This window comes from Phymastichus coffea, unplaced genomic scaffold, assembly GCF_024137745.1.
Source record: "Phymastichus coffea isolate CEN01 unplaced genomic scaffold, Cenicafe_Pcof_1.1 PCOF00094, whole genome shotgun sequence".
In the NCBI taxonomy this organism is placed as follows: domain Eukaryota; kingdom Metazoa; phylum Arthropoda; class Insecta; order Hymenoptera; family Eulophidae; genus Phymastichus; species Phymastichus coffea.
In genome coordinates this window covers 467,657-495,645 of record NW_026706905.1, presented here as the reverse complement: position 1 = coordinate 495,645, position 27,989 = coordinate 467,657, and the positions used below count along the sequence as shown (strand labels likewise).

At 44.7% G+C, this 27,989-nt stretch overlaps 2 protein-coding genes across 5 annotated transcripts; one reads left to right on the top strand and one right to left on the bottom strand.

Annotated features, from left to right (window-relative positions):
- The first annotated feature begins 984 nt into the window (after positions 1–984).
- On the top strand, positions 985–24,521 carry LOC131669506 (regulator of G-protein signaling 9). Of its 4 annotated transcripts, none has more exons than XM_058944423.1 (17): positions 985–1,542; positions 12,346–12,566; positions 12,698–12,794; positions 12,882–12,932; positions 13,408–13,514; positions 13,672–13,788; positions 13,899–13,970; positions 14,114–14,305; positions 14,386–14,561; positions 14,637–14,710; positions 14,782–14,911; positions 14,986–15,207; positions 15,273–15,524; positions 15,965–16,015; positions 16,754–17,395; positions 17,595–18,062; positions 18,204–24,521. In XM_058944423.1, the coding sequence occupies exons 2-17, from the start codon at positions 12,495–12,497 to the stop codon at positions 18,262–18,264; spliced, it is 2,784 nt and encodes a 927-aa protein (XP_058800406.1). In that variant the 5' UTR covers positions 985–1,542; positions 12,346–12,494; the 3' UTR covers positions 18,265–24,521. The 4 variants fall into 4 exon arrangements, with proteins under 4 accessions (XP_058800406.1, XP_058800405.1, XP_058800403.1 ...); XM_058944422.1 differs by having other exon boundaries at positions 13,405–13,514; XM_058944420.1 differs by having other exon boundaries at positions 12,698–12,932; positions 13,405–13,514.
- Positions 24,522–24,857: 336 nt separating this feature from the next.
- Positions 24,858–26,746, bottom strand: LOC131669513 (uncharacterized). Its single transcript, XM_058944431.1, has 8 exons — positions 26,684–26,746; positions 26,437–26,569; positions 26,159–26,289; positions 25,857–25,966; positions 25,638–25,783; positions 25,369–25,567; positions 25,156–25,272; positions 24,858–25,078 (listed from the first exon to the last, which is right to left on the bottom strand). The coding sequence occupies exons 1-8, from the start codon at positions 26,744–26,746 to the stop codon at positions 24,961–24,963; spliced, it is 1,017 nt and encodes a 338-aa protein (XP_058800414.1). The 3' UTR covers positions 24,858–24,960.
- Between the last annotated feature and the right edge of the window lie 1,243 nt (positions 26,747–27,989).

Genomic DNA, 27,989 nt, shown 5'->3' with positions numbered 1-27,989 from the left:
GGGCAACTTGACGGCAGAGAAGCTAGACGCCGAGAAAGAGCAGCCGAGGAGAGCGGAGGCGAAGATTCAAGTGAGCTTGTCGGCGCTCGCGTCGCGCGCAACTCTCGGAGAGGTGAAGCCTCGCTCGAGCACAGCGGCTCGCGCCCCGAGAGAGCACACGCCGCGTTCGCGTCTTGCGAGACGCACGGCGACACGCTTCGCCCGAGCTTTCGGTTGCGCGCGTCTTTGCATCCCCTAACCTTCCAGCCTCTCGGCTCTCCCCCCTATTTTCGACACGCCGCTGTCTCCACCTCCCAGTAATTTGCAAGCAAAGTCTCGATTGCCTTTAGAGCAAATAATTGAGATTCCAACTGGAAGTTTGACGCGCTGCACGCAACTTGGGCGTCTAAAGGATCGCTGGCAGCCCAATTCAATCGGTCGGCTTGAAAGACAACACGAGAATATTGGTGGGATCGAGGCGACGTCGCGCGCAAACGTCCGCGGCACGTTTGATTTTGTCGGTGCAGCCCGCCAGCGGCCGAGTGGCGTATCGATCGACGAGCTGCAACGGAGACGATCCAAACTCGAGCGCACGCAGGCCCGCGCAAGCTCTGGCCGCGCTCGAAGGCCGAAGACGCACGGCGCGCTGGCGCGGGCGGAGCACGCGACAGCCAAACGCCGCGGCGGATCGAACGGCCGACTCGCGACTTCGCCGGGCCGAGGCAGCACTCCGGGCGGCCGATCGATCGCTGGCTCAGGACTCGGCCGCGACGCCGCGGCGCACGGCGAAGGGCGCGCGACGAGGCCCCCGGGTCCCGGCGCGGCGCCCGCGGGCTCCCGGCGATCGGAAATCGATAGGCCAGCGGCGCGCGAGCCGCGGACCGGAGCGCGGGCGCGGCGCCTGGACCGGGCCCGGCGCGCCGCGCGCCGCCGCCGCCGCCGCCGCCGCGAGGGTGTGACGTGCGCGTGCGCGCTCGGCGGCCGCGGCGCGGGCGGCGCGGGCGGCCGCGCCAGTCGAGCAGCAGCAGCGGACCGGCAGTGCAGCCAGCTCGAGCTCTTGGCGGCGGGGCGGCTGCTGCGCACGGGAGTCGGCACGGCAGTGCCCAGAGCCAGAGCGAGCGAGCGCGGCCGCAGTGCGCGCGTGCATGGCGCGGTGGGCCGCCGCGGCGCCATGACCAGCCGGCGCGGCCGCGGCGAGTGCGACGACGACGACGACCACCACCAGCTGCAGCAGCGCCAGCGCGGGCCCGGCGAGGCGGCGCAGAGGGCCGCGGGCGAGCGCGGCGCCCCGGCAGGCGAGGCCCGCCCCGGCCGCGCGCCTTTCTCCAGGCAGCCCGCCCAGGCCGCGGCTGGCCGCTAGCTCCGGCGCCGCACACCCAGCGCGCGCGCGCGCATCGCGCCAGCGCGGCGACACCAGCGGACGGCGCGTCCGCCGACGACTCCGAGGCGCCACAGGCTCCAACCCAGCTGCGGGCGGCGCGCGCGCGGGCTGCGGCGGCCGCGGCGCGGCCGACGCCAGCCGAGCCCTGACCGCCATGCGCCTCCACTGCCCTGACTCGTCGAGTGAGTAGCCTCGCACGTGCCCGCCGGGACCTGTTGTGTCGGCCGAGCCCTGCCGCGAGGGCCGGGAGGGTGCTGCGTCCGCGGCCCGCCTCGCCTATCGATCCGCGTGCCTCGCTTTCCGCTGGTGGCTCCGACGGCGTCGCTCGGGTGCCCGGTGCGCCTCGCGACCCGATCCCTCGATTAGGCCGAGCGAGTGAACGCGACGACGAGGCAGCCCTCGAAAATGGACGAGCGGGCCGTAATGCCGTTAGAGTCGATGGAACGAGCTTTGCTCGACTGTCGATGGTCGACAATTTTCATTGGAGATTCGCGGAGAAGGCGACTTTATCCAAAATATCGCTGGCACCGTTCTTCCGAAAGGCCGATATGGAGCAAAGTTACATAATGATGATTCGAGCAAATGTTTTATACTCGCTTGTACGCGTGGTAGCGAACCAACCGAGGGCACGTTTGATCCAAGGGGGTCGGACATGGGCCATTGCATTGGGAGTTTTGAACAGGAAAACGAGCCCGGTCTTCGGCTGTCTTGCGTTCAGAGAGAGCTTACTTGTAAAAGTATTTATGGGAATGGTATCGCGTCGATAAATTTTCCCTTTTCAAAAATCAACTCTTTTAGTATTAAAATGAACGCGTCTGCTAACGATGACACATTTTCGATGAACGGGCTTAAAATACGCAATAACCTACGAATAAAATTGTGCATTGAATTCGCTCGCTAGAACTGAGTCGACTAATACAATGATTGCATCGTTGTAAAGTGGACAACGATTGGGTTATCGGCTGACACTCTGTTCGAAGCCATTGTTTTCCCACTGATAAAAGATTCTTGCCTTTCGCTAGAATTTGCCGTGGCGCACGAGACGGCAATTAATAGACGAGAGAAGACTAATGGACAATTGGTATCGTTTGAATAATGTCAAGGACGAGTAATTTAGGTTCGTTAATACGCTCGACATTTCTTGAAAATGGCAAGAAACTTTCATTAGGTAAGGAAGCCAAGTAAACGCAACAATATGACTATCTTATAAATTTCATAGGAACGCTAGCGGATATATATACAACGTGAATTATAGCATAGGATCAATACAAGTTATTGCAACGGTTTCCCTTCCAATTCATAGTTAAATTGATTGAATAACTCCGATAAAATTGTCGTATATTTGCTGGAAATCGACATCGCGATAAGTTTATCAATACAACGTGAATTATAAGTTCACGTGTAGAAACTGCTCCACCCACATGGCTTTGCTTTCACTTCGGCAAAGTTCAAATTATGAAAACACTTTGATCAGGCGTGCAAGGCTTTACGTTTCCAAATAAACTCGGTTGAAATCAAGGAAAATATGCAAAACACACGTAATCGATTAGCTAGCGTGTCACGCGTCAAAGTGTGTCGACAATGTAAACATAATTCCATTTATACGTGCTGCACAACTCAACTGTTTGCCTTGTAAACGAACGATCTAGTTTAGAAAACTGTTGTTGTACATAGCAGCTTCAGCAGCTTCAAAACACAAATACCGAGGAGCATATGACACAGAGATCTTGCGATACATGCACGAGAAAACGTGCAAAGATTAACTCGAGGAAAGAAGGAAAAAAAGGGGAACTAACTTGATACTTGAGTCACTCGAGAGTTAGCACGAGATTGCTTTTCATGTACGAGGCTAATGAAAATTTTCTAGCTGTAGTTCTCTGAATCAGACAGTCAGCGAGAGAGAAGTATCTGAAATAACAATGGAAAGGAAAGAAAGACCTCGGTGCTGTATGACCAGTACCTTAATTGTAGCCGAGTGATAGCCGACACTGAGATATATCGACCTATCCACTAGGCAGCCTTACTTCTGTCCCTTTTTTAACTACTCCTCCGTATCACAGAAATGCGAGCTCGTACGAAACTTTAATGCTTCCTCCAACATCATCATTTTTTCATCAGCCCTGATTTTCAATGTATTGCCATCGAATTAGTCGCATTGCATTGTCGATCGAAAATTTCAACATTTTTTCACATTTCTTTGATTTTCATATGCAAACTACTACGGTTTCAGCAATAACTGACTCGAGTTGTTTCGTCATTAACTTTGCTTATGAAAAAATTACCTGATATCGAATGAACCAGTTATCATTTTGAAAAGATTTAGTCAAATGACTAATAAAAAAAATATCTTGACTTGACTAATAAAAAAAAAGCTTTGCATAATAGAAAATAATTATGCAAATGGTGCAAGTTTTTTTATAGCATAATCATATTACGTCACGTCGACCTTTTTGTGTACATCTTGTTTCTAAGTATAGATATCTTTAGAACTGCGCATTTTGAATTTATGATTTAATCTTTTTCGCTATAAAAAAAGGTCTACACTTCATAATAAACAACGTTATAGTTATCTGTATAAACTAATTTACATTTTTAGTAAACAATCACTATGAATAAAATTAAGTTTTTACAGAACCTTCTGATTGTAAATCGGTGCCGACGTTTCCTTCTTTTTGAAAAAATGGAACGTGTCAAAAAGTATGAAATTACCATGTGTTGTTGGTTTATCAACAATATAACTTATTGTTTTCAAATCGTGATAATAATAACCGGTGAATATATACATTCTCTTTTACAGATGATGAGGTCCCTATGGTACAATTATTTTTTGTAGATATGTCAGTCATGCAGTACTCCTTGAGTAAGTTACAATGCGGGATAACTTAGATCTTTACAGAAAGTTCACAATCAAATAAGAACAGTAAAATTCATGAAATAGCTGTCTGCACTGTGCTCCGCCGTCGACACGATATTTTTCTTATAGTATCATTTGCTTTTCTGGAAAATAACGTTATTTAGGATTTCGGTATTTCATTATGGCAAGATGGCAAACCTGCTTAAGTTTTCTTCACTCTTAACTACTTTAAATATTTTAGTTACTAAATAAGTTTTTTAAGATTTTGCTTTTCGAAGTGTTGTTAAGAGTGTAATGTATCCCAATAAAATACCCTTAGCTTGAAAATTTCTGAATTATTGGACATTTGAAAATTCTTATGAAACTTTTCGGCAAAATGTAACGATATAACTTGAAACTACTTAAAAACGTTGAAATAGTTTGAACTCGAATCAGGATTTAGGTGAATGTACAGCTAAAAGTTATTTTGTGTGCGTTTGGTTGTAATTACGACCGATATATCCGTCGCATTGCAATTTTCATGTCGGAAAAGTGGACACGTTTAATTACGCTGCTTTTGGTCTGCACTATCGTGCGATAAAACCGAGAGCAATGTGGACTGATTTGACCAAAGGGTCAAAAGCCTTACGGCACGAATTGTAGAATTTAACTATCCCTGGTAGATGTAGTTCTATCCCAGACACTTTCAGGGACCGGGTTCAGCTAATCTTAAGGCCAATATTGAACGAAATGAAATTGCGGGACCAATATAGCGTGTAGTTAAGAAATTGATGTGATAGGTCGTTCGTTAAAGCTAAAGAACAGAGAAGAAGAAAGATAAATTACTGGTAATAACTTTTACTTGTATTAATAAAGTAGTTGTTGGTTCTACAAATTTCCAATAATTTTGACAAATATCGAAAACTGAGGGACTCGGTCCCCTCGAAAAATTATATAACACGAAAATTGAAGCACGAATGTTAGGGACTCCCCTCCGGAAGTATACGAAAGTATACGAAAAGTGAAGTTCTGTGGATTAGGCCGGGCAGCGCTTGGCCCCTACGTGCGTGGCCTTTTATTATTTGAAGGGATGACATCCATCCCTCCGTCCGGTCTCATGGGTCTTCTGGCAGTTGACGAGATCATTTTACCGCAATTGGTTCGATAATCGCAACAAACTTCCGAATTACGCGTCACGGCGAGAGGATCGATTCGCAATTGGCCGGAAGGCACGATCGGCTTAAAGATGCGTGGGCGGGCACATCTCAGCCCAGCTCTTTCCTCGAGAGCTGGCTCAATACGTTTCTAATATATTTCATTGATTACTAGCATACAAAGATCTATGCGGCTACAATGCCCATTAGAACGGACAATCTAATGAACGAATTCGAGATTTTACATTTTCCATTTATATTCATTGAATATTTCTGGAATAAGATACGAAATTTCAATTTCATTTACATGTTAATTTTTAATTTCATCGAGAAATATAATAATTTATATATTTTACAAAGTTAAGTGATAAATTCATGTTACATGTTAGTAATTCATAGAGCGAGGGAGTGACGGTCATAATTATTATTAGAAAATGTTGTATACTTTCTCACGCTGGAATATCTTACCATATATTCTCGGGGAGTCAGCGCGTATACGTGATATAAATATATTGATTTACTCTAGTCTTTCACCTCGCCTGCGCATCGACTTAAGGAACTCTTAATATTTTGATCTTTATGAAAGCAAAGGTTCTCATTGGGTCCTACACATCTAAAAAAATCAATATAAACTTTCATTCAAATATTCAGACGTCGTCACGGAATTTCGTTAATAAATTTACACTAACAACGCAATAGCACTGCAATAAAAAATAATCACGTAACTCTTTCAATTATTTTACATTGAAATTGAGCAAATCAGGAGTTATATATATCAAACTGTGATGACAAAATAACTTTTCGTTGAGAAATGTTTATTAAATGAATTTAATGTTTGTAACTCCACTAAATTAATGCGATTTGCATAAAATGATATTACCTGAAAGGGTAAAGTTAATAATTATTACCAAGTGTGTTGAACGAATTATACAAATTGCTTTCCAGATACATAATGCACTTTACCAAGCATTTTATTGATTCGATAAGTGATAGTAAACGCATTTACAATGTTCCTTAGATGTATGAAATTGCGTGGAAAATAATTCTAAAGTCACTAATCGATTGTTGAATGACGCGATAAACGCGATCTATAAGATGAAAGAAAATTTAGGGGGTAGTTAATCAATTAATTAACGTCGGTCAGCGTCTACCTAATCGGTGAGAGCCGATTTGTCGGTCAATCAAGTGACCATTGATCAGGGGCAATGTCGAAATGAATGGAGGAATGAGAAAAGCGCGCACAGATAAACTCGGTGCGATAATAGAATAAGCCTTTGCTTGTGGTAAAAAAGTAGTAAAAGCGAAGGAGATATTGAGTAGTATCGCGTTAATCGGCCTAAATTGTGAAAATTGACTACTTTCGTAAATGCGGAGGTAGCCGATACGCGCGTTTATCAAGGATAGTTCTTTCGGCGAAGAATCGATTTTGGTTGAACGTTGAACAATGCCACGGCACGCGATTGTTTCGAGGCGTAAAATAGCGAGTGCGAGATCAATGAAATAAGCTCGTTATAACAGTGACGTTTACCTAAATTGGCTGTCGATTAGCGTGCGCAGCAGGCTTGCAATGCACAAGAGTAAAGCACTCGGTTGACAGCGAATAAAAACAAAAGAGAAATACGCACTGGTCTAATTCTGTGACGGTGAAGCGGTTGAAAAAGAAGTTTGTTTTCGGAATGCGATTTGAACTGAAGGAGCCAAAGAAAGTGTAAAGCGAAGTAGTTGGACCAACGTTCGATCCGTTCGATCTGCGAAAGAGAAGTCGCTTTCTCCGTGAGATACCGATGCAGTGATCGATGTAACTTGATGGCTTTGATGCACGAACGAACGAAGGGGTACGCCACTGCGGAGATAAAGACGAATCTTTGAGCGAGGTGCCGTAGAAAGAGTAGGACAGTCGGGCGGGCGCCTATTAAAGCTCGCATCGAGTAGGTGGCGCACTATGACACGGATCTAGTGCAAGAGCTTTTCAAGCTTTGTATACATTGGACTGAGCCGCAGAGCTCGGGCGGGCGTGTCGAGCAAACTGCGAATATCGGCGAGAAAAGAAGGCGAAGCTGGCCGAGGCGCTGGGTGCAGGGGAGACGGGTCGAGCAAATACGGGCGAAACAGTCATATCCGAGTCTGGATGATCCGGGCGAGCGAATTCGCAAGACAAAAGCGGCGGCTGACCTAGAAAACTGACAGGCAGCGCCCTAAACGCGTTCTCGATTCAGCCCATCTGCCTGTCAGCCTCTCTCCGTAAACACGCGCGCTTGCCGTCGGCTCTATCGTTGCTCTGGTCGCGCGTCGATACTCACCTGGCCGTGGAACGACTCTCTCCCGGCGTACTTTTTCCTCCTCCGTGTATCGTCGTGAAAAACGAGGCCGCGCACTCGGGAACAAAGAAGAGGCGCCAAGACAAATAATCACTTTCGCGCGTGCGGCTTGCTCTCGCGCCCGGCGCCCACCCGCTCCTTCGTTGGGCTGCCTCGCGCGCTGGGAACGGCCCAATTGATCTATCCCGGCTCTCGAGACGAACGCCCGGACCCACGGCGACGTACGGGAGGCGAGTGGCGTCGTCGGTATGATTGAAAAGCTATATTGCTTATCGGGCAAAGCGCGCCATAAACTGCTTTTATCGCTCTCGAGCGACGCACACGAGAAAGCAATTTTACGATTGTTTCTTTCCGAGCGAGAGTATCCGTCCTAACGGTACGCGAATATCGCCTTCTCGTCAAACGCTTCGACAACTTTAAAATTAAAAAGCAACGACGACGAGGCCGTTGCACGCCAGGCTTAACGGAATATTAGGTCCCCGCGGCAATTCATAGTTGGACAAAAGCTGGAGAGGCTCGTGTGCGCGTGCTGCGGCGGAAGCAACGACAAGCGAAGCTGCTGGCTGCTGGCTGCTGGCTGCTCTCGCCCGAGGGCTGCTTTCGAGCGCGTGCGCTTGGTGCGTCCTACTCCCTCTTTCTCTCTCTCGCTCGCGCGATATTGACCAAAATATCAGGGCAACGAGGACGAAATTACGCTGGTTCCGCGGGTCGCGCGGGTCGCGCTCTCGGCTGCCATTGGCAGGTCTCCTCGCCTGCAACACGTTCCATCCACGCTTGTTTGTCGCGATCGATGTCTTGCATCCGAGAAGTACGTGCTCGAGAGAGCGAGCGAGAGGGGGACGGCGCGTTGCACGACCGAGGTAGAGCGCGGCGGTGCGTACGCGGAGAGCTTTGGGCTGCTGAATAATGGACGCTCGGTTTTAATTAAGGAAAGTAGCTCGAGCGAGGGCGATCCTCGCGACGAGCAGCGCGGGCCTAATCGAACGAAACCGCGCGGTGCAGCGCTGCCGAGACGAAGCTGCCGAACGGCTATCGATCGGCCAACGGCGCTCTTTTTCGCTCGCGCTCGCGGCCGAGCGAGTCCCTGGCGCTGGCGCCGCGGCCGAGCCAATCAAAACTGCAATTTATCGCGGGCATTGTTCCACGCCGGCGTACACAGTCCGCGGATTAATCCGGGCGGAGCCTGGCGTCTTTGTCGCCGCGCGCGACGACTCGCGGGGCTTACGTAAGGGGCCGCCGCGACCCGCGAGACCATTAATAATTCGCCTTGCCAGAAGCTGCGCACCGCCGAGATCTCTCGGGCTGCCTCTTCGTGTGACCTGCCCTTATTGAAGCTCGCGTCCGCGATCCCACTCTAAATCTATCGGCGGCGCCTGCTCTGGCTCCTCTCCAGCCTTTTTCCGCCTACCATTTCCATCGACGATAGTCGTCGGCGCGCGGTTCGTCGTTCTCTGAGCAGCGAACGATGGCTGGTTATTTTCTACGCCCGAGCGAGACCGAGCTGACGTCGCGTACTTTTATCGGGAAAGCGTATGAAGCAGAAACACGCGTCAAAGTCTACCCACAGCGCCGTTCGATTTTTGCGCGCTTACGCCAGCCAGATCGTCGGCTCATTCTTCTATTCGCAACCGCGCGAGTTTGAATAATAGGCCGTGCAATAAAAACTCATGACCAAGCTTATGGATAAGAGCTGTCCGCAAAGCGCCGTCCGCTGGCATAACGTCCAGAAAGCCAATCTTCCAACTTTCCCAATTTCCCTCTGCCTGACGTAATACGTCATTTCAGCCATCCAAGCATTTCTAGAAACATTATCGGTGGCAATACACCACTCGATCTGCCCTCTTCTATTCCATCAAAAGCCATCCTCCGATATTTTCCAGCGCGTATAAAAGGCAAATGCTGTCCCCGTTACTTTTGTCGCTCGAGTAGACACCGAAAATCAATAATCAATTATGGATAAGCGTTGCAATAATGTTTTTATACATTCCAATGTTGCATTTCATTGCACACTCAAACTTATCAAAGTTAAAGTACCGATTTCGTTTTTTTTTCAAAATCAACATTAATACCCAACTACCTGACACTGGCGCGGAATACAGTATTAGAAACGTCAGAAATATTCATGGCGTACCTTATACGATGACCGCGTGATTCGGATACGCAAAAAACTCCACATTATTGAGTTGATTGTGTCTGTCTTTGCATGACCGAAAAAGGAAGGTTGGCTTAAAGCGCGATCACTCGAAAATAATCGCCCACGTAGCTCATTTTGAAGCTTTGCATAAGCTTTAAAGCCAACGGCATTTCGTACCTTCATAAAAAACCCATTATTCGTGCAAAACTGGAGCACTTTATGCACATAAACATTTTGTTGGAAACGAATGCGCGACCGTGTGAAACCTTTGATGTAGATGTATTTTTGATGAAAAAAAATCGTTCGGTATCGGCTGCAAATCGAGTGATGAAAGCGCCAAGCAGCCTTTTACAAGTCTCACTTGAGCGTGCCGAGCGATCGATTGCGAAAGCAATGTAAAAACCAAAGGAGCGCACGCGTATCGAAAGTGACGACGCCAAGTCCGGTATAATTTGAAGGCAGATGAAATTGGCATGCCGTTGATTTTGGATTGAGGCCGAGCACGAGACGAACGCTCTCGGAATCGGCGGGGTATAATGTGAAGTGAAAGGCGCAATTTATCGGAGTAATTATTTGATGCGCGCATGAGTGTGCTATAATTAACGAGTCTGGCGTAATCCAGTAAACGCGCGCTAAGTTTCTTCAAAGCCATTTGATGCTGAATCTATTGGCTGCATACGACGCAGGTGGCTTCCTCTGCCCCCTGGCACGCTGCACGCCTTAACTTGGGAAAATCGATAGCCACATTCTACTGTCCGTCGGCGAGATATTTCGCGCGTCGCCGTAGAAGCTTGCTCGATCTTACGGGAGCTGCGGACAAGGGGAAATTCGCCGAGCAGAGCGTACGCGGCCTCGAGCGCAGCTTGCGTGGCGCTTTGCAACAGAGTCTCGTCGACGCGCGCGTCATGTTTTATTAATTCCCATGCATAAGATAATGATAATGCTCGCGATCGAGGGGAGCGAGTGCGCGAGGCGGGACAAGATCGCGAGCGACGAATGTGTTACGCACGCGTCGGAGATGAGAGAGAGAGATTGATAGAAAAGTGGGTGCTGGCCGTGCGCAGGCAGTTTGCTCGCTAACGGAGCTTGATTGTCGAGGCGAATGACAAAGTCCGATGGGCGATCGGTTATCGAGGAGGCGCGCGTACTCTTTCGGTGGCCGTGGTCTCGCTGCAGCTGCCACCGCGAGCTCGCGATAAGTGTCGGAAATGGAAACGTCCGCGCTCTAACCGATTGCTCTCACTAAGCTTCCGTTAGCTCGTCTTTTTATCTTACACACCAGCTGCTCTCTCTCTCTCTCTCTCTCTCGCTCTCTGCTTGATTCATTAGATTATTTACTTCGCGTCTATACATCTACCTATCCCTCGACTCTATATACTCCACTCTCAATCGCTCACTTTTTCTACTTTTCTTTCTCGCTCCTCTGTTTCTTTTTTTCTCAATCTCCTCCATTTCCTAGTTTCGCTTTGCCCTCGATTTCGTTTAATCGCGCGGATCACTTACTAACATTTCTCCCTAAGCTTCCACAGCTCAATCAATATAACTTAGTATACTTTTTATAGAGTATTCCATGGCTCGACTTTCACATATATACGTAGCCATTGCTATCAGAGCATAGATTTCACGTGCAACCTCATCTCCGAGCAATCATATTAGCTGCAATGATTTCAAATATGAAAAAGAATAAAAAATTTCATATTCAGCCTTCGTGCTGGGCAAGTAGAACAAAACGCGTACGGGAAGACATGCTGCAAATATTCAAATGCCGTTATGCACAATATCGCAAAACTACGATAAGCAACTAAGAGCAAGGAGTTGAGAAAAACTAACTACAACTTATAAGTTCATTCATCAGACTTTAAATCGAGTTCCAAACAGCAATCAGTTTAACAGTTTGAATCATCGTCGTGTGTTTATGTGTGTAAATATATGAGAGTCGCACTGGGTGCACACTGCACTGTTCATGCCATGCGCCTATGTATAATTTAGTCTGATTCTGTTTACAAGTAGCCAATGCATAGGCAATCAATAGTCTTTTCGCAAAATGTTATCTATACCTTCAAATAATGCCTTGATAATAACAACGGCTATTCTTTTATTCTGTAATCTTAAAAATGTAGATGAGTGGCTGTGTTAAATGCAAATTCAACTGAAAAGCTCGTAAGTTTTATAGGTTAGGCTCATCATCTTTGATTAAACAATTCAATGTTTTTCTACCTATTTAAACTCCTGTTGAAATATCTATATCTGCATGCTGGTTCTTGACAAACAAATCGAGCCATCAAAGTAAATTGTTTTCTTAACTTTTCAAAACTTGCTGTCTTTCTTTTTCTTGATTGAACAAATGTTCAACCAAATTATTCATGGAAGCTACTCTACTTTTTCACCGTACTAATGTATCTGTATAATAACACTAAACTAATAAAAATATTTTAAGGACAACTTTGTAATGTTAGTTGATAACTATAACTGCAAAGTATTTCAATTAACCATTTTCTGTCAATATATATCCAAGATTAAGTTTGGACTGTCTAAATGAATTTCAGTGGGCATGCGGGGGTGACTGGAGTGATGGGATGGGGCCAGAGCCCCATGGAGTTCGGGTAGGCCCGTCTCCAGCCCAGCTCCCCAGCCCCCTCCACCATCATTATCGTCACTGCTCCTGCCAGAGACGCAGAGGGCCCCCTCGTACGCGATGGAGGCCTCCAGCGTTCAACAGTATAAAGAGAAGGAGCCACGCGTTCACAGGCCTTTTGCCTTCGACAAGGTATATTGGTCCAGCATGCTACTGTCTTGTACAATTGAAACGCAAAAAATATGATGTTATACTCTGAACATATTGAATGAATCAAATTCAGTCTTATTGTTGCACTCTGACACAATATTATTGGTAAATAGATGGAGGAGCTGGTGCGGGAGATGCAAGACCCTGAGAATGGGGTGCCCGTGCGCAGCCAAAAGCAATTCCTTACCTCGATCCCCTCAGCATTCATGGGTGAGTGTCAACGGTACCTGCTTTGTGGCGTAAGCTTATCTAGCCATCAAGCTCAGGAAACTACAATAGGCTACCTGCGTGTTGCAGGTTACGATCTCATCGAGTGGCTGATGGAACGGCTAAACATTGAAGAATCAGGTATGGATAATAATAACCAGGAGGATGCCTTCAATTATGTGCTGCCTTAACAACTGTCAAATATGTGCTGTTTCTGCTATTTTTCAATATACCCCATTCATGTCCAGCAAGTTTCAATGAAGATTGTTGCTTTTTTTACTTTTTTCCTCACAATGAATTTCATGATTTTACAGCTACTACCAACGTGACAATATCAGTATCTTTATAAAAATTAATGTAAATTTTGAAGTGTTAAAATGTTATCATTGGATGGGACAACTTTTCAAGTCACATAAGCTATAAGGTCTTGTGAAATTTTATTTTTATTTAAGCAATGACAATTAAAATCAATCTGAGTATTTCCCAAAAAATAATTCATCGATTACTGTACAAAAAAGCAAGCATGAATGTTTTAAGCTTATCACATATACATATTTGTGCATTCATATTCACACTTCAGTTCAGGATATAAAAAAGATAATTATGTTGACAGTAGAGGCGGTCCACATTGCTAATCAACTGTGCCAGTATGGTTATTTCTTCCCAGTAAATGACTCCAGGACTCTTACTGTAAAGGATGACAGCTCTTTGTACAGATTTCAGGTACTTTTTATTATTGATTAAAAAACTTTTTCTCGACATTGAGAAGAATTTATTTCAGTACTCAGTACTGAAAAAGCAATTCTTCAATGGTATTTACGTTGTCCTAAACAAAGACTCAAATTGAAACAATAGACTTATTATTCCCATTATTTTGCAGTCACCTTATTACTGGCCATGGCAACATCGAATACCCGATAATATAGAATATGCAATTTACTTGACCAAACGTACTTTAAGGAATAAGCAGCGTCATGGTTTGGAGGAGTACGAGATGGTAAATTACTAGAAAAATATTTTTCATGAACACTTTACTACATTAGATTTGCCAATAAAATATATTTGTATCATTAAATATTGAAACGTATACAATGTTTATAATTACAGGAGGCCTTTACTAGTTTGAAGAAAAATCTGCAGAATCGTTGGACTGTCATCCAGTCACAAGCCGAGGAACAGGTAATAGAATGATATTATTTACAAACGCGTTAATTGTTAATCGAATTTGAAATAAGATCAGTATTTTTAACGATTGTTTTAAATGTATACGAAGTTATCTGTGTTCAAATGTATATAACAGAGAGACATTTGTTGAAATGCAGGTGCGGCTGTCAAAAGAGCGTAAGAAAGGTGATAAAATAGTAGGCGATTCTCAAGAGAGGGCTTTTTGGAGAGTATACAGACCACCCCCAGGATGTACAAGCAGCCTCGAGGTGGCACCGATTCCAGCAAGAGCTCGTCCCGGTTTGCCGCGTCCACCCCGTAAGCGTACCCTCAACGATCTCCAGCGAGAGGCAAGTGTCTCGTTATTCAATTATTCATTCTTGTTCCTCCAAGTTTTCTTCAAACATATTAATAATTCAGCGTTCTTCAGGTGGACTTTTTACGAAACAGTTTAACACGTACGCGGGTCAAAGTTTCAGTCGCTATCGAAAATTTTAAAACGCACTTCGAAACATATATGGAGTATGATCCTATGATGGCGCAACCTCAACCTTCCAATCCATGGATCACAGATGATCAAACATTTTGGCAGCTTAATAGTTCTCTGTAAGTAGTAATATTCTATAAATGCTTTTAGACTCATAATTCACGCTGTTATTGGCAATTGAATTATGACTTTAGGGTTGAAGTTCCTACTGAAAAACGTGTTAAAAGATGGGCCATCTCGATGGAAGAGTTAATGTCGGATCCAACAGGTAGTCAAGGCGACTTAGATTAAACGATAAAGAAATAACTTTGTTTGAGTAACTAAAACGATACTTTTCAGGCTTGCAAGAGTTTACAAATTATTTGCGAAAGGAGTACAGTCACGAAAACATAAGATTTTGGTTAGCCGTAAAAGATTTAAGACACAGCAATCAGGCATACATAAACGATAAAGTAAATGAAATTTTTAGGTAAGTACATTAGCTGAGAAAATGTCGGTACGTGGATGGATTGTCTGAAATGAGTATGTTTGTTTGAATGGCAGAGAATTTTTGGCACCTGGAGCTCCTTGTGAAATAAACATAGACGGTAAAACAATGGAGCGCGTTCACCAAGAAATGAAAAATCCAAGCAGATTCACCTTCGACGCTGCGGCAGAGCACGTGTATACGCTGCTTCTTAAGAAAGACTGTTACCCGAGGTTCGTGCGTTCGGATCACTATCGGAATCTTATGGCAGCTGGCATACAGCCTTTACAGAAAAAAAGGTAAGCAGGCTCGGAGTAAGCGTATGAAGATCAAAAAAGCTACAGAAAGTAAATGGTCAATGCAGGTTCTTCGCGTTTGGCGGGCAAGGAAAGAAAAAGATATCGACAAGCGTGGCCCCGGCAAGCGGTAGTCTGTCGCAGCAACAGCAGCAGCAAGGCCACGTGTCCAGCGGAATGGGCGGCAGACGAAGAGGTAGCGACAGAAGCCTATCCGGCTCTGCTCACGAGCTGGCCGTCTGCGGTGTGCGGGACACTGCTGCAGCGCCTCGGGTGCCTCACTCGCACAGTCAATCCAACCTCACCGACATCCCCTACAGGTACGACGTTAGCTTTCACCCCTGCAGCCTCTTCTCTTTCATCGTCGCTGCTAGTTCTTTCTGGCAACCGGCCTCGCTCATTCACACACTACACACACGCGCATGGCCAGAGGTTCTTTTCAATCTTAGAAACGTTTAGCCAGACTCTTCTTTGACAACATTCTTCGTTGATGTTCCGCAGAATAGAAAATATATTTGCCGTTTGACAGTTACGCTTTTTTATGTTTGACACGCCAGCTGCTTTTTATCCACGATTGTAATGAAATAAACCAAAAGGCAGTTTTCCTCACGAATGGATCTCGCGTAACGAAAAAAGAACGTCGATTGTTATTCGCGATTCTCATGGTTTGCCGTGTCCTATCTTGAAATGAAACGAAAGAAAAAAGAAAAAATGTAGGTGTATGAAGCGCATTTTGTTTTCATGAATTCGCTATTTTCAGGGGAGATCTGCACTTTAAGATACCTTCACGGCCTAGTCCGCCCAACGTTCAGTAAGTCCCCGCTCCAATGCTCAGAGCCTTATTTATATATATTGTCCTCGGTGTTGATTATATTAATGTACTCTGACTTATTGACACACACACATCTATATTGAACCTAATTTTCTTTTTCCATGCATTGTCTTCCATTTATATATTACTGTATCTCCTCGCCGGGTTTGTTTCAACGGAATCCACTTGTCTGCAACTCGTACACTTTGTCTCCTTTCAGTGGACTTATCGAATACCCACTCTCTCTCTCTCTCTCTCTCTCTCTCTCTCTCTCTCTCTCTCGCTCTCTCTTGCTCCTGTGCAATCAATCTAATTTTGGTATTTTACTATTTATTTACCTCCGTTTGAAATCGATGTCAATGTCTTGAATACATGTCTTGTTTGCCTGTCACCACCCAAATGATATCTACCTATACTGTATCGACCTTGTAAGTGGACAGCGGCTCGCCAAGCGACGACATTCATTGATAACGAACGACAACTCTTCTTTTAGACTGCTCCGATACATTTACACTGAGCCTCTTTATTTTGTTGTTCAATTCTGATTTGCTTGGGCGAGCGCGGTTTGACGAGATCCAGGCCCTATTAATTTAAATTGCACGTGATCCTGCAATGAGCAAACCAATGTCGATCGACAGTGTGCTGTTTGTGAATGATATCTAAATATTGGCCGTGGAGTCGTAGGCTGAGGTAGCGAGCTCGGTGCGTAATCACAATGGATTTGCTTCTGGCGCGCAGGGACGGAGCGGCGCAGCAGGCGGCGCCAGAGGTGGGCCGGACCATGGACGACGTGTGCCCGTGGGACGCGGCGCCGGCGGTCGGCACGTCGGGCCGCACGCCGTCTGCCGAGTCGGAGGCCGGCGGGACGGCGGTCGGCGTGCAGCAGCGCCCGTCACGCAAGAACTCGTCGCAGCTGGACTCGTGCTCCTCGTCGTCGGACGTGAGCGTGGCCGTCGCCGAGGTCTCGGAGCGGCTGCGCAAGCAGGGCCCGCTCGTCGAGTCGTCGCCGGCTTCAAGCCAGCGCCCGGGCCCGAGACCACGCCAGCAGCAGCAGCAGCAGCCGCAGCAGCACCAGCAGCACCAGCACCACCACCAGCACCACCAAGCGCCAGCCGTGCAGCGCAACTACTCGGTCGGCTCGGCCCAGCCGGCCAGCGGGCCCGGCGCCGCACGCGTCCGGCTCGCCGAGACCGCGCGGGCGAGCGTGTCCACCTGCAACTTCCCCTCGCCCCAGCAGTCTTTCGACCTGTCCTGCCTAGCCCTAGGCCCGGCCGAGCTGCTCGCTGCCAGCGCCCAGCAGCAGCCCGTCGCGCTCGCCGTCGAGTCGTCCCGAGCAACGCCGCCGCCACCGCCACCCGAGCAGCTCCGCCAATCCTCGAGGTAGCTCCACTTTCGGCTTAGGTCAATTCCTTTCGAGCCACGAGTGCAGAGCTGTGGCCACTCGTTCGACGGCCCTTGGCTTTCGATTAGCAATGTTGTGCATATCTCGACTCGTAAGAAGACTCGTCGAAGCTATGGCACGGCTCGCGCAAGACTGACTGCCAGTTGGCCGATCGTTAAGAGGCGATACTGTTTGCAGGCCCGCGACGGGAAAGGCGCCGCTGATAAGTATAAGCGCGATAGTGGGCGAGCTGCCGGAGGACTTGGAGCTGGCCGGTGGCGAGGAGGAGCCGACGACCACGGACACGCCCGACACGAGCAGCGATTGCGCCCTCATGAGCGAGCCGCTGACCCAGGCGCAGAGCATGCCCGAGGTCGAGGAGGCGAGCGTGGTCGTCGAGGTGGTCGCAGTCGGAGCCGGAGCCGGAGCCGAGAAGAGAGAGGCGGTGGCGAACGTCGCCGAGGAGCCAAGCGCTGCGGCGGCCAGCAGCAGCGACCCACCCGGGGAGCAGCATCAGCCAGAGCAGCTGCAGCAGCAGGACCAGAAGCCGCAAGAGCAGAGCCAAGAACGTCAGCAAGAGCAGGCCCAGCAGGCCGCCAACTCGGCCGATCCACCGCAAGACAAGCGAGACAATAATGTTAACGAAGTTTGTCCATGGGAAGACGAGTGAGTCTGAGCTACCCTGCTGCACCCCCACCTCTTCCCTTCTTCGCACCTCACCCGCACCCTCTCGCTCCTCTCCCTCTTCTGCCGCTTCTATCTCTTCTCTATCTCTCACTCAATCTCTCGTATCCTTTGATTTTTCAGGGAAAATTGTAGAGTGGACGCGCCCTATGTAAAAACCTACGCGACCTTAGGCTACTTGTAAGTGCTTATCTCATCTTTCCACTTCAGCAACGACTTTGCCCATTCGATATTTCCACTTTTCCTTCGTGCTCGTTGCTAAACTCGAGTGCCTCAAACTTTCGCGCCTCAACATCTCAGTCGGTAGTACCTATAACAAGCCAGAGCAGTTCACTTGCTCGGTACGACACTTGTATCCGCGCGTTGCAGCCTCCATTCGTCTAATAACACGATCATTTTTCAAGCCAAATGTCGACAAATCTTAATGAGATGCCTTCGAAACATGTGTTGAATGACGAGCACACCTACAAATACACACCCACACACGCACAACGTGTGTACGCGCGCGCATGTGTGTGTAAAGAAGAAGTCAAACAGAGCCAAAAGAACACCACAATAATTTCAAATGCAGAGCGAGATGCAATAGTATGGCCTAATAAATTGATATTTTTCCGTCAAGTTCATTAAATGCGAAACGAGGCTATTTTATGAGAAAACAAAGTAACGATGAAAAACATAAGCTAAATTTTGCAAATCATATATATTTCGATTTAATAATAATAATAATAATAATAATAATAATAACAACATTAGTTATCGTGTATCAGAAAATCAATAATGTGCTTTTTTGAAGATAAAACATACTAGATTGATAGTCTGTGACGATAAAGTCTTTTATTCATCTTTCGGAAATAGAAGTAATTCTCGTCGTCTATGTAGAGTATTATTGTGGTATGTAACACAATGTTTAGCTACTGTCGTCAGAGTGCCACGAGCTTTTGTAGCTTAACTCCAGTAGTTCGAGTGTTGTTTTTGTTGATTTTTTTTTTCACGAAAAACAAGCGCACGGATAATAATTGATACGTATAAGTCATAGACATATTCAGCGAGTTGATGTGATTTTGGCGACATTTCAGTGAAATATTTGACAAGTGCGTTTCAGAAGATTCTGTCATGAATGAGCCCAACGACCAATCTTCTGGATCGCATTTCGACGTACCACGTGTAGCGTTCCATATGTCTTTCTGCATGTTTCCGTTGAACATATATTTGAGTAAATCGAAGTACGTTAAGTGTTAGTACATCCTCGTTAGCAGTTTTTCTCGTGTCGTAAATTGATGGATAAAAAAATAGAAAAATCAATAAAATAGAAACACGAAGAAAAGTTACGTCTCGGTGATACGATTAGATATATATATATATATATATATATATATATATATTGCTAGATGTACTGAATTCGTTCAGTACGCTCTCTAGTTCGATATCGATGTTGTTCACGTATATATGACATTCCTATATTGTCAAAACATGAATGTAAACTTAGTGTTGGTCGTAGCTATTATGATCTATCGTCTACTTTCCTTACAAGAGCTGTGACAAGAAACGGAGCTAGAGTCTATCGACAGCGGCGATCAAGCCAACGATGCTGCGCGACAGTATTTTAGTTTTCAAATCGTAATACGCTTAAATTCAAAACGTGCGTGCGTGTGCGCGTGTCTATGCGTGTATAATATATGTATCCGAGTCAGATATATCAATTAAAACGATTAAACTTTGATATCAGAAATGCAATGTATTTTCTCTCTCTATTTATTATATGAGCAGAACTAATCTTTTTACATCTCAAATGAACACGAACTTTCACGACATTTCCTATGCGACAACCGTCTGCGTCGATAAAACTTGAAAATTTGAATGAAACATCTGCTCGTTCATTAAATATTTTCAGATTATATGCAATGTGCTAATATTGAAAGATATATAATAAAATTATAAAATTACATAATTATGCAAGTGGCTTATTTATTCATATATAAGATAAGACGCTTTGTAAAGCAAAACGTGCACAATATTAAACAACTAATGCATTCTACTTAAATAAAACAAATGCCACATCCAAGGTAAAATAAAAATAGTAGCGTTATTTTCGTTCTGATGAACTTGATGAAGATTTATTTATTAGTCAGAAAGACATAACTTAGAAAATGGACATGCGGATACTTAACGGCAATTTGGTCTTTGTCAATGAATGTGAAAAGATCTGAAAAATCATGCGTTAGAATATATTGAACTAGAGAACTTGCGAGGCACTTGAGTTTAGTGGCGTAAGGGAAAAGTATATTATACGTATAAGGTACTTTGTAAGAGCGATACTCTCTATTCGAGCTTGAGTTAAATGTTCTTATTGATCATGTAAAAACAAAAATATAAAATAGAAATGTAAGCGGTCGTTAGTTTAAAAATTCCATTACTGCTAAACGAAAAGACAAAAAATTCATACGAAGAAAGTGATGTTCGACCGGCGGCTCCGGCACGCTTCTTTTCTTGGATCATTTCTCTGACCAGGCTACGTTGAGCAGTTCTAAAATTAAACTGAAGAGATAACTGAGGTGAACATAAAATTTTTGAAAGCAAAAGTTAACCAGTGCTTGGAAAATCAATCCAAAAGATGAGAGAGAGAGAGGTCGTGCCGAAATTTTCAAGACATAATATTAGTGTACGTAAATATTAAGTAAAAATATAAGACGAGGCGATAGACGGCGCTTAAGCAAGCGTTGATTATACGTGTTTATTATTTAAAAAAAACCATTGTGATTAGAAGAAGACGAACTTGTTATATATTATATACATACATGTAAAGTCGTACCAAATGATATTATGCAACAAGAAATTATCGCACATACAAGAGTTCGAGGGGGCACACACAAGTTTGTAATATACTCTTTTTTTTTTTCTTATTGCGACTACTAGTTTGTTAAGCCTTCAAGTATTTAAAATCTTATCCGAAATGGAATGAAAGATTACACGAGGCATTTTACAAAGGAAAAATAATAATATTCTGATTATTTGCCTTTTTCGCGGGCGAATTTGTCAATTTGTTACAATTTATGAGTATTCTCAAGACTTTACGATACTTTCAATGTAGAGCACAGTGAAAACAGTTGTATATCCATAACATTGATTTTGCTAATTTCGTATCTTCATTGACTTTTTAGTAAGGTGAGCGTTCCGTTCATTAGATATAAAGAGTGACTTAGTTATTTTCATTCTTCATTTCAGGAAATCTATAAATTCAGATAAAATTACTTTAATTTTTAAATGAATACTACTTGGGGCTGATCCGTAAATAAATCAAATTGTACACTAGCTTTTGAGTTTATATGTAAATATTTACACGCAAACTTGAAAATGTAAGGAAACAATAAGTTAATAACTTTTCTAGTCACTTTTAATTGAATACGTAAAAGAATGATACTTTGGTGGATGTCACCGACAGTTTTCATTGAAAAAAGACTGTAAATTACGTCCTTTTTTATTAATCCATCGCTGATCTCTCATTTTTTACTTTTTTTTTAAGTTTAGTCTATTACAAACGATAGACCTTCAATGACAGGTTAATCTAATACAATTGTTTGAGTGGAATTTTCAGCGATTAGCTGTTAAAATCCGTGTTCTCTGAGTAACTTGAGATTTTAGTTGTACGCAATATCTTCAATCAATATCAATCGCCGCCGTAACTAATAAGCACAACTTCTGTAACGTACAAATAAAATGAAATACAATGTATAAATTACAATAGTTGTCGGCAAAATGATTTGGTACAAATACACGGTTATCTCTCACACACGATAATTTACCTTTGATTCAGATAATCTAAGCTGTAGGTGTTTAATATTCATCAAAAGAATAAAATGAAAATTGAATCTTATATATCTTATATATTACAAAATGAATTGCGTTGGTTAATGATTAATCGTAATACATTTCAATGTGGATGCGCAAATGAATATTAATTGTATAGTTCAATCGGAAGACTGAAAACGTACCTGAAGAAATATATTACAGAAAAACGAAAAAAAAAAATGAAGACGATACAAGGAGGGAAAAGCCACATGTGTTTATCGCCCGCCCATTCGTGTTAACGGTCATCTTGAGTGTGCACCCTCGCTTTCTCCGATTCAATGTCGAACCGTAGAAAAGTTTGGAAAAACAATACAAAAATGTAATTATTGAAAAAAAAAAAAATCATTAGAGTATCTCGCAGATGTTGCAGTCACTCGGTCTCGATGAAGCTTCTCTCTGCAGTGCGCGGACGAGGCGCAGAGAGGAATGATCTTACTCTGCCACGTGAAACGGACACACGTAGGTTTCGTGCACTCGAGCAAATTGCTTGTTACCACGTGAACGAAAAATTGATCAAGCACATTAAGAAATTTAGGAAAATTTGTGATCTAACGTTAGCGGTCGCGGTGTGAAAGCGCTCGAAAGTTGCCTCGATATCTTTTATTCGGATTCGAATTTGGCTGCTCCTCATCAGTGGCTACATTTACTGTTATATGTTAATTCACAGTGCTTCAGGCTTTAATCGTCTACCTATTTTCTTGGTCTTTTTAATTTAGATTCTTTGTGCTTGACAACTGATTGCAGGTCGCGATCGATTATCAGGAGAACGACAGCCGATGCTAATATAAAATTTGTAAAAATATTTGTACGATCGAGCATATTGCAGTGACGGATCGCGCGAGAAAAAAACAATGTAAATTATGCGCTAGAACGTGAAGGTATTGTATGGTTTGCGTTCTTTTCATATATGGACAGCTTAAAATGTAAAGATGATTAGTACGGCAGGCTATGTGTTGTGAATCGAACAGACAAACCACCGCTGATATTTTACGTCGAGCATTAAAAATAGTTTGCAATGATCGTACAATAAAGAAAGTGACATACTTTGAGAAGTGAATATATACTCAAAAAGCCCTTAAAACTTAAGGGTTATAGATGATCGTGTAGAGGTAAACATATATATAAAAAACGAAAAAAAAGAAAAACTGATTTGCCGGCCTTTCCGCGCTTTAACGTCGCCCGAGCGCCATTTGGTATGTCTTCAGTTGGTGCCGATTATTACTGAATGTTAGACAAAAGTGATAAACGTAGTACTGATAATGCAAAGAGCAAATTACGACGAATACAAGGAGACAATGCCGCGTCTCTCGCCTTTCAAATTCTTCAAGGTCGTCGAAGAAGCTTCGTTTGAATGAGCTTCAAACGGGTAGAGAGCTGTGTCATGCGTATCGTGTATGCCGTCAAGATTTGGGGCTGTGCCAGGGACGAGATTGGCGCACTGATACAATAGTCGTATAAGCAAAACAGAATTATCATTATAATAACCATTATGAATATATAGTTATGGCAATTCACGCAAGCGATGTAATTACACACGATTAAAAAAAATAATACGTTAAAATTGGTGTCGAGTAACGCGCTCGAAAATAATCTTGAACGCTAACGAGGTAATGAGACCTGTAAGAAACTACAGACGTTACAATTGTCTCGTACGATAAATCAATAATTCGGAAATCAAGAGGCATAGACGAAGAGGTAATATCGACAACAAATCAGACGTTCACTTTGTTTCAACCAACAATTGCGCAAATGTCCATGTGTATGTCGAGTCCGTTAATTTTTTCAGGTGCGTTCAAATCGTTTCTCCGACAGCGGTATTGTGAATAATATTATTGTATGGTTACATTTATAATGACAACTAAAATCCAAGTAAGCATTATTATTTATTGTATTACGATGATCATTGTCAGTATAAAAGTTGATATATAAGTGCGTGTGCTGCGAACGAGTGAAATGAGAGGGGATAAATTAGAAAAAAGAAAGGGAAGTGGAGTTGCGATGAGACAAAGAAAGAGTGCAAGCGAGAAAGATTGAGCGAACGGTAATGAGAGTAACGATGAGATACGGACATAAATGAAAAATGTTACTAGCTAGATAGTGAAAAACAAAGAAACAAACAAACCGTTATAGATTATAAAGGGCTTTAGTGTATATAGTTTTGTAAAGTGTTACTAGCGATCGAGGATACGTAGTTTTGATCGCCTTTTTTGCGTCGGTGGCCCAATCGTCGGCGCTTCTGAGAAATCTTATCGACGATGTTACGAAGATACTACATAATGTTTATGAACGATAGCGAGAAGAATATTATCTCGACGGACAGTGAGACTTTGACAATTTAAAAAAAGCCATTTAAAAAGCGGGCAAACGTAGATGATATTTGAGGAAGGGGGTGCGAGCGAGAGATGACAACTATTACCACAAACAAAACTGTTATATCGAAACGATACGTTAATAATAATCGATTGTTTCATTCAAACTGCTCATGCATACTGGGCTATTATTCATCAATGCTCGAGCATTATGCGATAATACGTCACTTATGCATCGATGTGTAAGCTGTCAAATAGAATGTCCTAAAATAAAATAAAATAGTGCCATTAATTGCTGCGCATTACGTTTTCTCCTTCAATTTGTCCGAATGCGCGATTTTTCCTTATTTCTTTCGATGCATGTTTCGTCCGTTAATGTCTTCGAGATTGGACGTAAACACAACGAGTTACGAATTGGCAAATGGAAAGGTACACATTTATTGACATCGATTACAATTTGATAGCTATCTGACTGATTCATTCGTATCTAGCATTGCGCACCGGGCGGCAAAGCAGTGATCGCGCACTGATTTGCCTTTGTGATCAATTGGTAATGCTTTCTTCGGTCGCTTACATTTGAAAAGCAAACTTACGTTTCGCCGGTTGCTAAGTGTTGCTGAAACTTGCTCTGAATAAGTCACGCGTAATAAAAAAAAAAAAAAAATCATTTCAGCCGACATTACAGTCTATGTTTATCACATTGAATCCAATAGTCATCGCTATGATTAATGGCATCGGCATCGCTTGCTGGGACACTTGCTCGGATACACCAAGCACTGGTCCAGGCAATATTCCTCTGCTCCGTCTCTTCCGGCAAGTTCTCCAATAGCTTCGCAAGTTTCTCTGCAAAGTCGATTGTCGCAATGATCTCGAGGCTCGGCAAGGACGAGTGTCGAGTGGACGCGAAAGCGATAACTTACGGGCAGGTGCAGATAGACCGAGGGCAATTTGGAGGATAGCGAAGGCAGTTGGTTTGACACCAGTCGGTCATTCCGGGTATGCGACGATAGAGGTCATTCGGCAGGCACACCTGAGATCTGGAAAGACCGATCGATCACTCGGTGTCTTTTTTTCAAAAGCAACGGCGACCGTTCAGGATCGGAGAGCAGCAAAGGATAAGCCAAAGAAATCACCTGACGACAAGCGGGAAGACGTGGCTGGGAGCATCGTAATCTCTGTAGTAAAGCAAGAAGGGATTGTCTTGCTGCACGAAAATAGGTGGCAAGCCGGCGGCGCTGGTGATTACGCTGATGTCGGCGCAATTCCTGAACGTCTCCGGCTGACCGCAACCGACGGCCTCAGTGCCATTCTCGCAAGTTCCCCACATGTTGGCTATCGTAACAGCTCGCGATCAATCGGCCGTATTCCGAAAATGAAAGCGAGCGCCGACGCTCGAATTTACCTGTGTAATACGTCCATTGGAGCACGCACTGGCTACACGTGAGATAAGGTGGCAGGTCGACCTTGTAGCGGAAAATGGCCTTCTTATCGGAATCCGGCGGTATGGCAAAGCGCACTTCTCTCGTCCCGGACAAGTACAGCGGGTATCTGCAAAGTCAGTCGGCTCGTACGCTCGCCGAAAGGTGGTCGTCGGCTTGTAAAAAAACCAAGTACGTCTCACCTGTCGAAGCATTCCTGCGTGGCTTCGCGCCTGGGATTGTTGTTCGGGCAAACGTACATTTCGAAGTAGCCTTGGTGGTTGGACGTGAGTTCCACTTCGACGTCGATTTCCTGCGCGACAAATCAGTTTAGCGCACAGTCTGAATGCTTAATGCGTTGCGCCCGGTTTATCCCTTCAACGCGCTCTCGAGATGTCAAACGATTGCCGAGTGCAAGCGAGTGCAAGCGAGTGCCAGATCAGGATAAAAGGAGCACACTTGGCAAGGCAGCTGCCAAGCACAGACTCCTTGGGAAAGAGTTTACCTGTCCAACTTGGTAATGCCGGACTATCGTTCCCTTGGCGTACTCTCCGCCGGCCTCGTGGGGCCTTGGCTCTTCTAGGTGATGAGCGTCTCCGCATATTCCGCACCTACCCTCGTTTTGCACCCACTGCACTAATGAACAAAGCACAAGCGTCCGTTATTTACTTTCTCCCTTTCTTTCCCATTGGCTACCTAATAGCACTGAAACTTTCAGATTTTCGCGTGGCATCTTGCGTATCAATGCAATTCTTCTTTGTAAAAATTGAGAATTTGACGAACCCGAGTAACCGCCGCAATACAACTCGTTGTCGTTATAGTTGACAGGATTCGGGAAGCCGAAGCGCCACATGCTGTTGCGCGCCGGCGGATCCATTAGCCTGCCGTGGCCCAGCACTGCCGCATCTCTCGTCGACTGCAAGTGCACATTCACGATCATCGGCCGCTCCTGTCTTACCTCGCTTCGCGATTTTATTTCGCCTGTTATTGGCCGTCGTTGCGACTACCGTTCGTATCGTGACATGCTTACCCGCAATAAAAAGCAGCAGGCTATTACCAGCCCGCTTCTCAGCCTTGATGCGCCTGTATCCATCCTTTCGACCTGCGGACCGAAAGAAGCTGCCTTTATCGCGTACGCACACTTTTCAAACCCTGTTAAAGTGCCAGATGATCGCTCGTGTTTGGATTTCAATAAAAGGATCGCACGATAAAATCAAGTTCGAAACCGCCCAGAGTCGAACATTGAAAGAAAGGTGATTCATAAGCGAGGCGAGCAAAAGAAAAAAACAAAGCCGTCGCGGTGGTGAATTATCATACGAATACGAAAACCTCCAAGTATAGAATTTCAAGGTGTGTACGTGTCGCAAAAGTCAGCTTATAGCCGAAATTATCATATTATATGGCCCCTGGCCGAAAGTAGAGTTGTTTTAATCTTTGCGTCTTTCGGTCGACTTTGATGAATTCTCGCTGCGAGCAATGACCGTTTGGATGAAATCTCCGCCCTCTCGCTTATCGATATGTACGGGGAAAACGACAGCTCAACGCAGAGTTATAGATGTACCCATTCTTCGATGTCCGGTCGATGCACCGATTAATTTCTTTCACGCCAAATTAAAGTAAATAACGCGCTTGGCCGTTTGAATGCTCGCTAAAAGAAATTATTTTGATAGCATAGGCAGCAAATTTCTATAAATCCTCTTTTATACCTCCGTCCAATTAATGTATTCGGGCGAATGTCATCTCGACAAGTCCAATGACTAACGGTTCTTTATTCTGGCGATCGCGCGAAAGCAAACATTTTCTTGATGTCTTTGAATACGAAATCAAAGTCAATATGGGAAGAGACATACCTCTCTTGGCAAAGAAGAGGAGACAATTGCGACAGAAAGTGAACGCGCTGCGTGCCGATCGACATTGATGCGCCACGGTTACGCCATTGCTGAATAATAAAAAAAAAAAACCATTGCCGGTCACCTTCCGTCCTGCCGTGCGCACGCGCCTCTCCTTTTATTCGCTTTCTCATGATTTACGCCGGCCAATTGTGCCTGCAATCAGCATTGATTGCCCCGCCACGCGTCCATTCAAATTTTACGAAAGCGTAGTCGGTCGTAATAATTAGTCACCCGCCTCGCACTTTATTTTCAATTTACCTTTATGCGTGTTTTTCACTGTCGCTTCAATTTATGTTACTCCACGTGATATGCAGGATTCAATTTAACTTGAGAAAATACGAGATAACAACTTGTAAATACGTAAAAAAGTACTTGAACGTGTAATCCACTAGGAATCGGTGAATGAGCGAGTTACCGCGCGTTCACCTTGGTGCGATACCGATT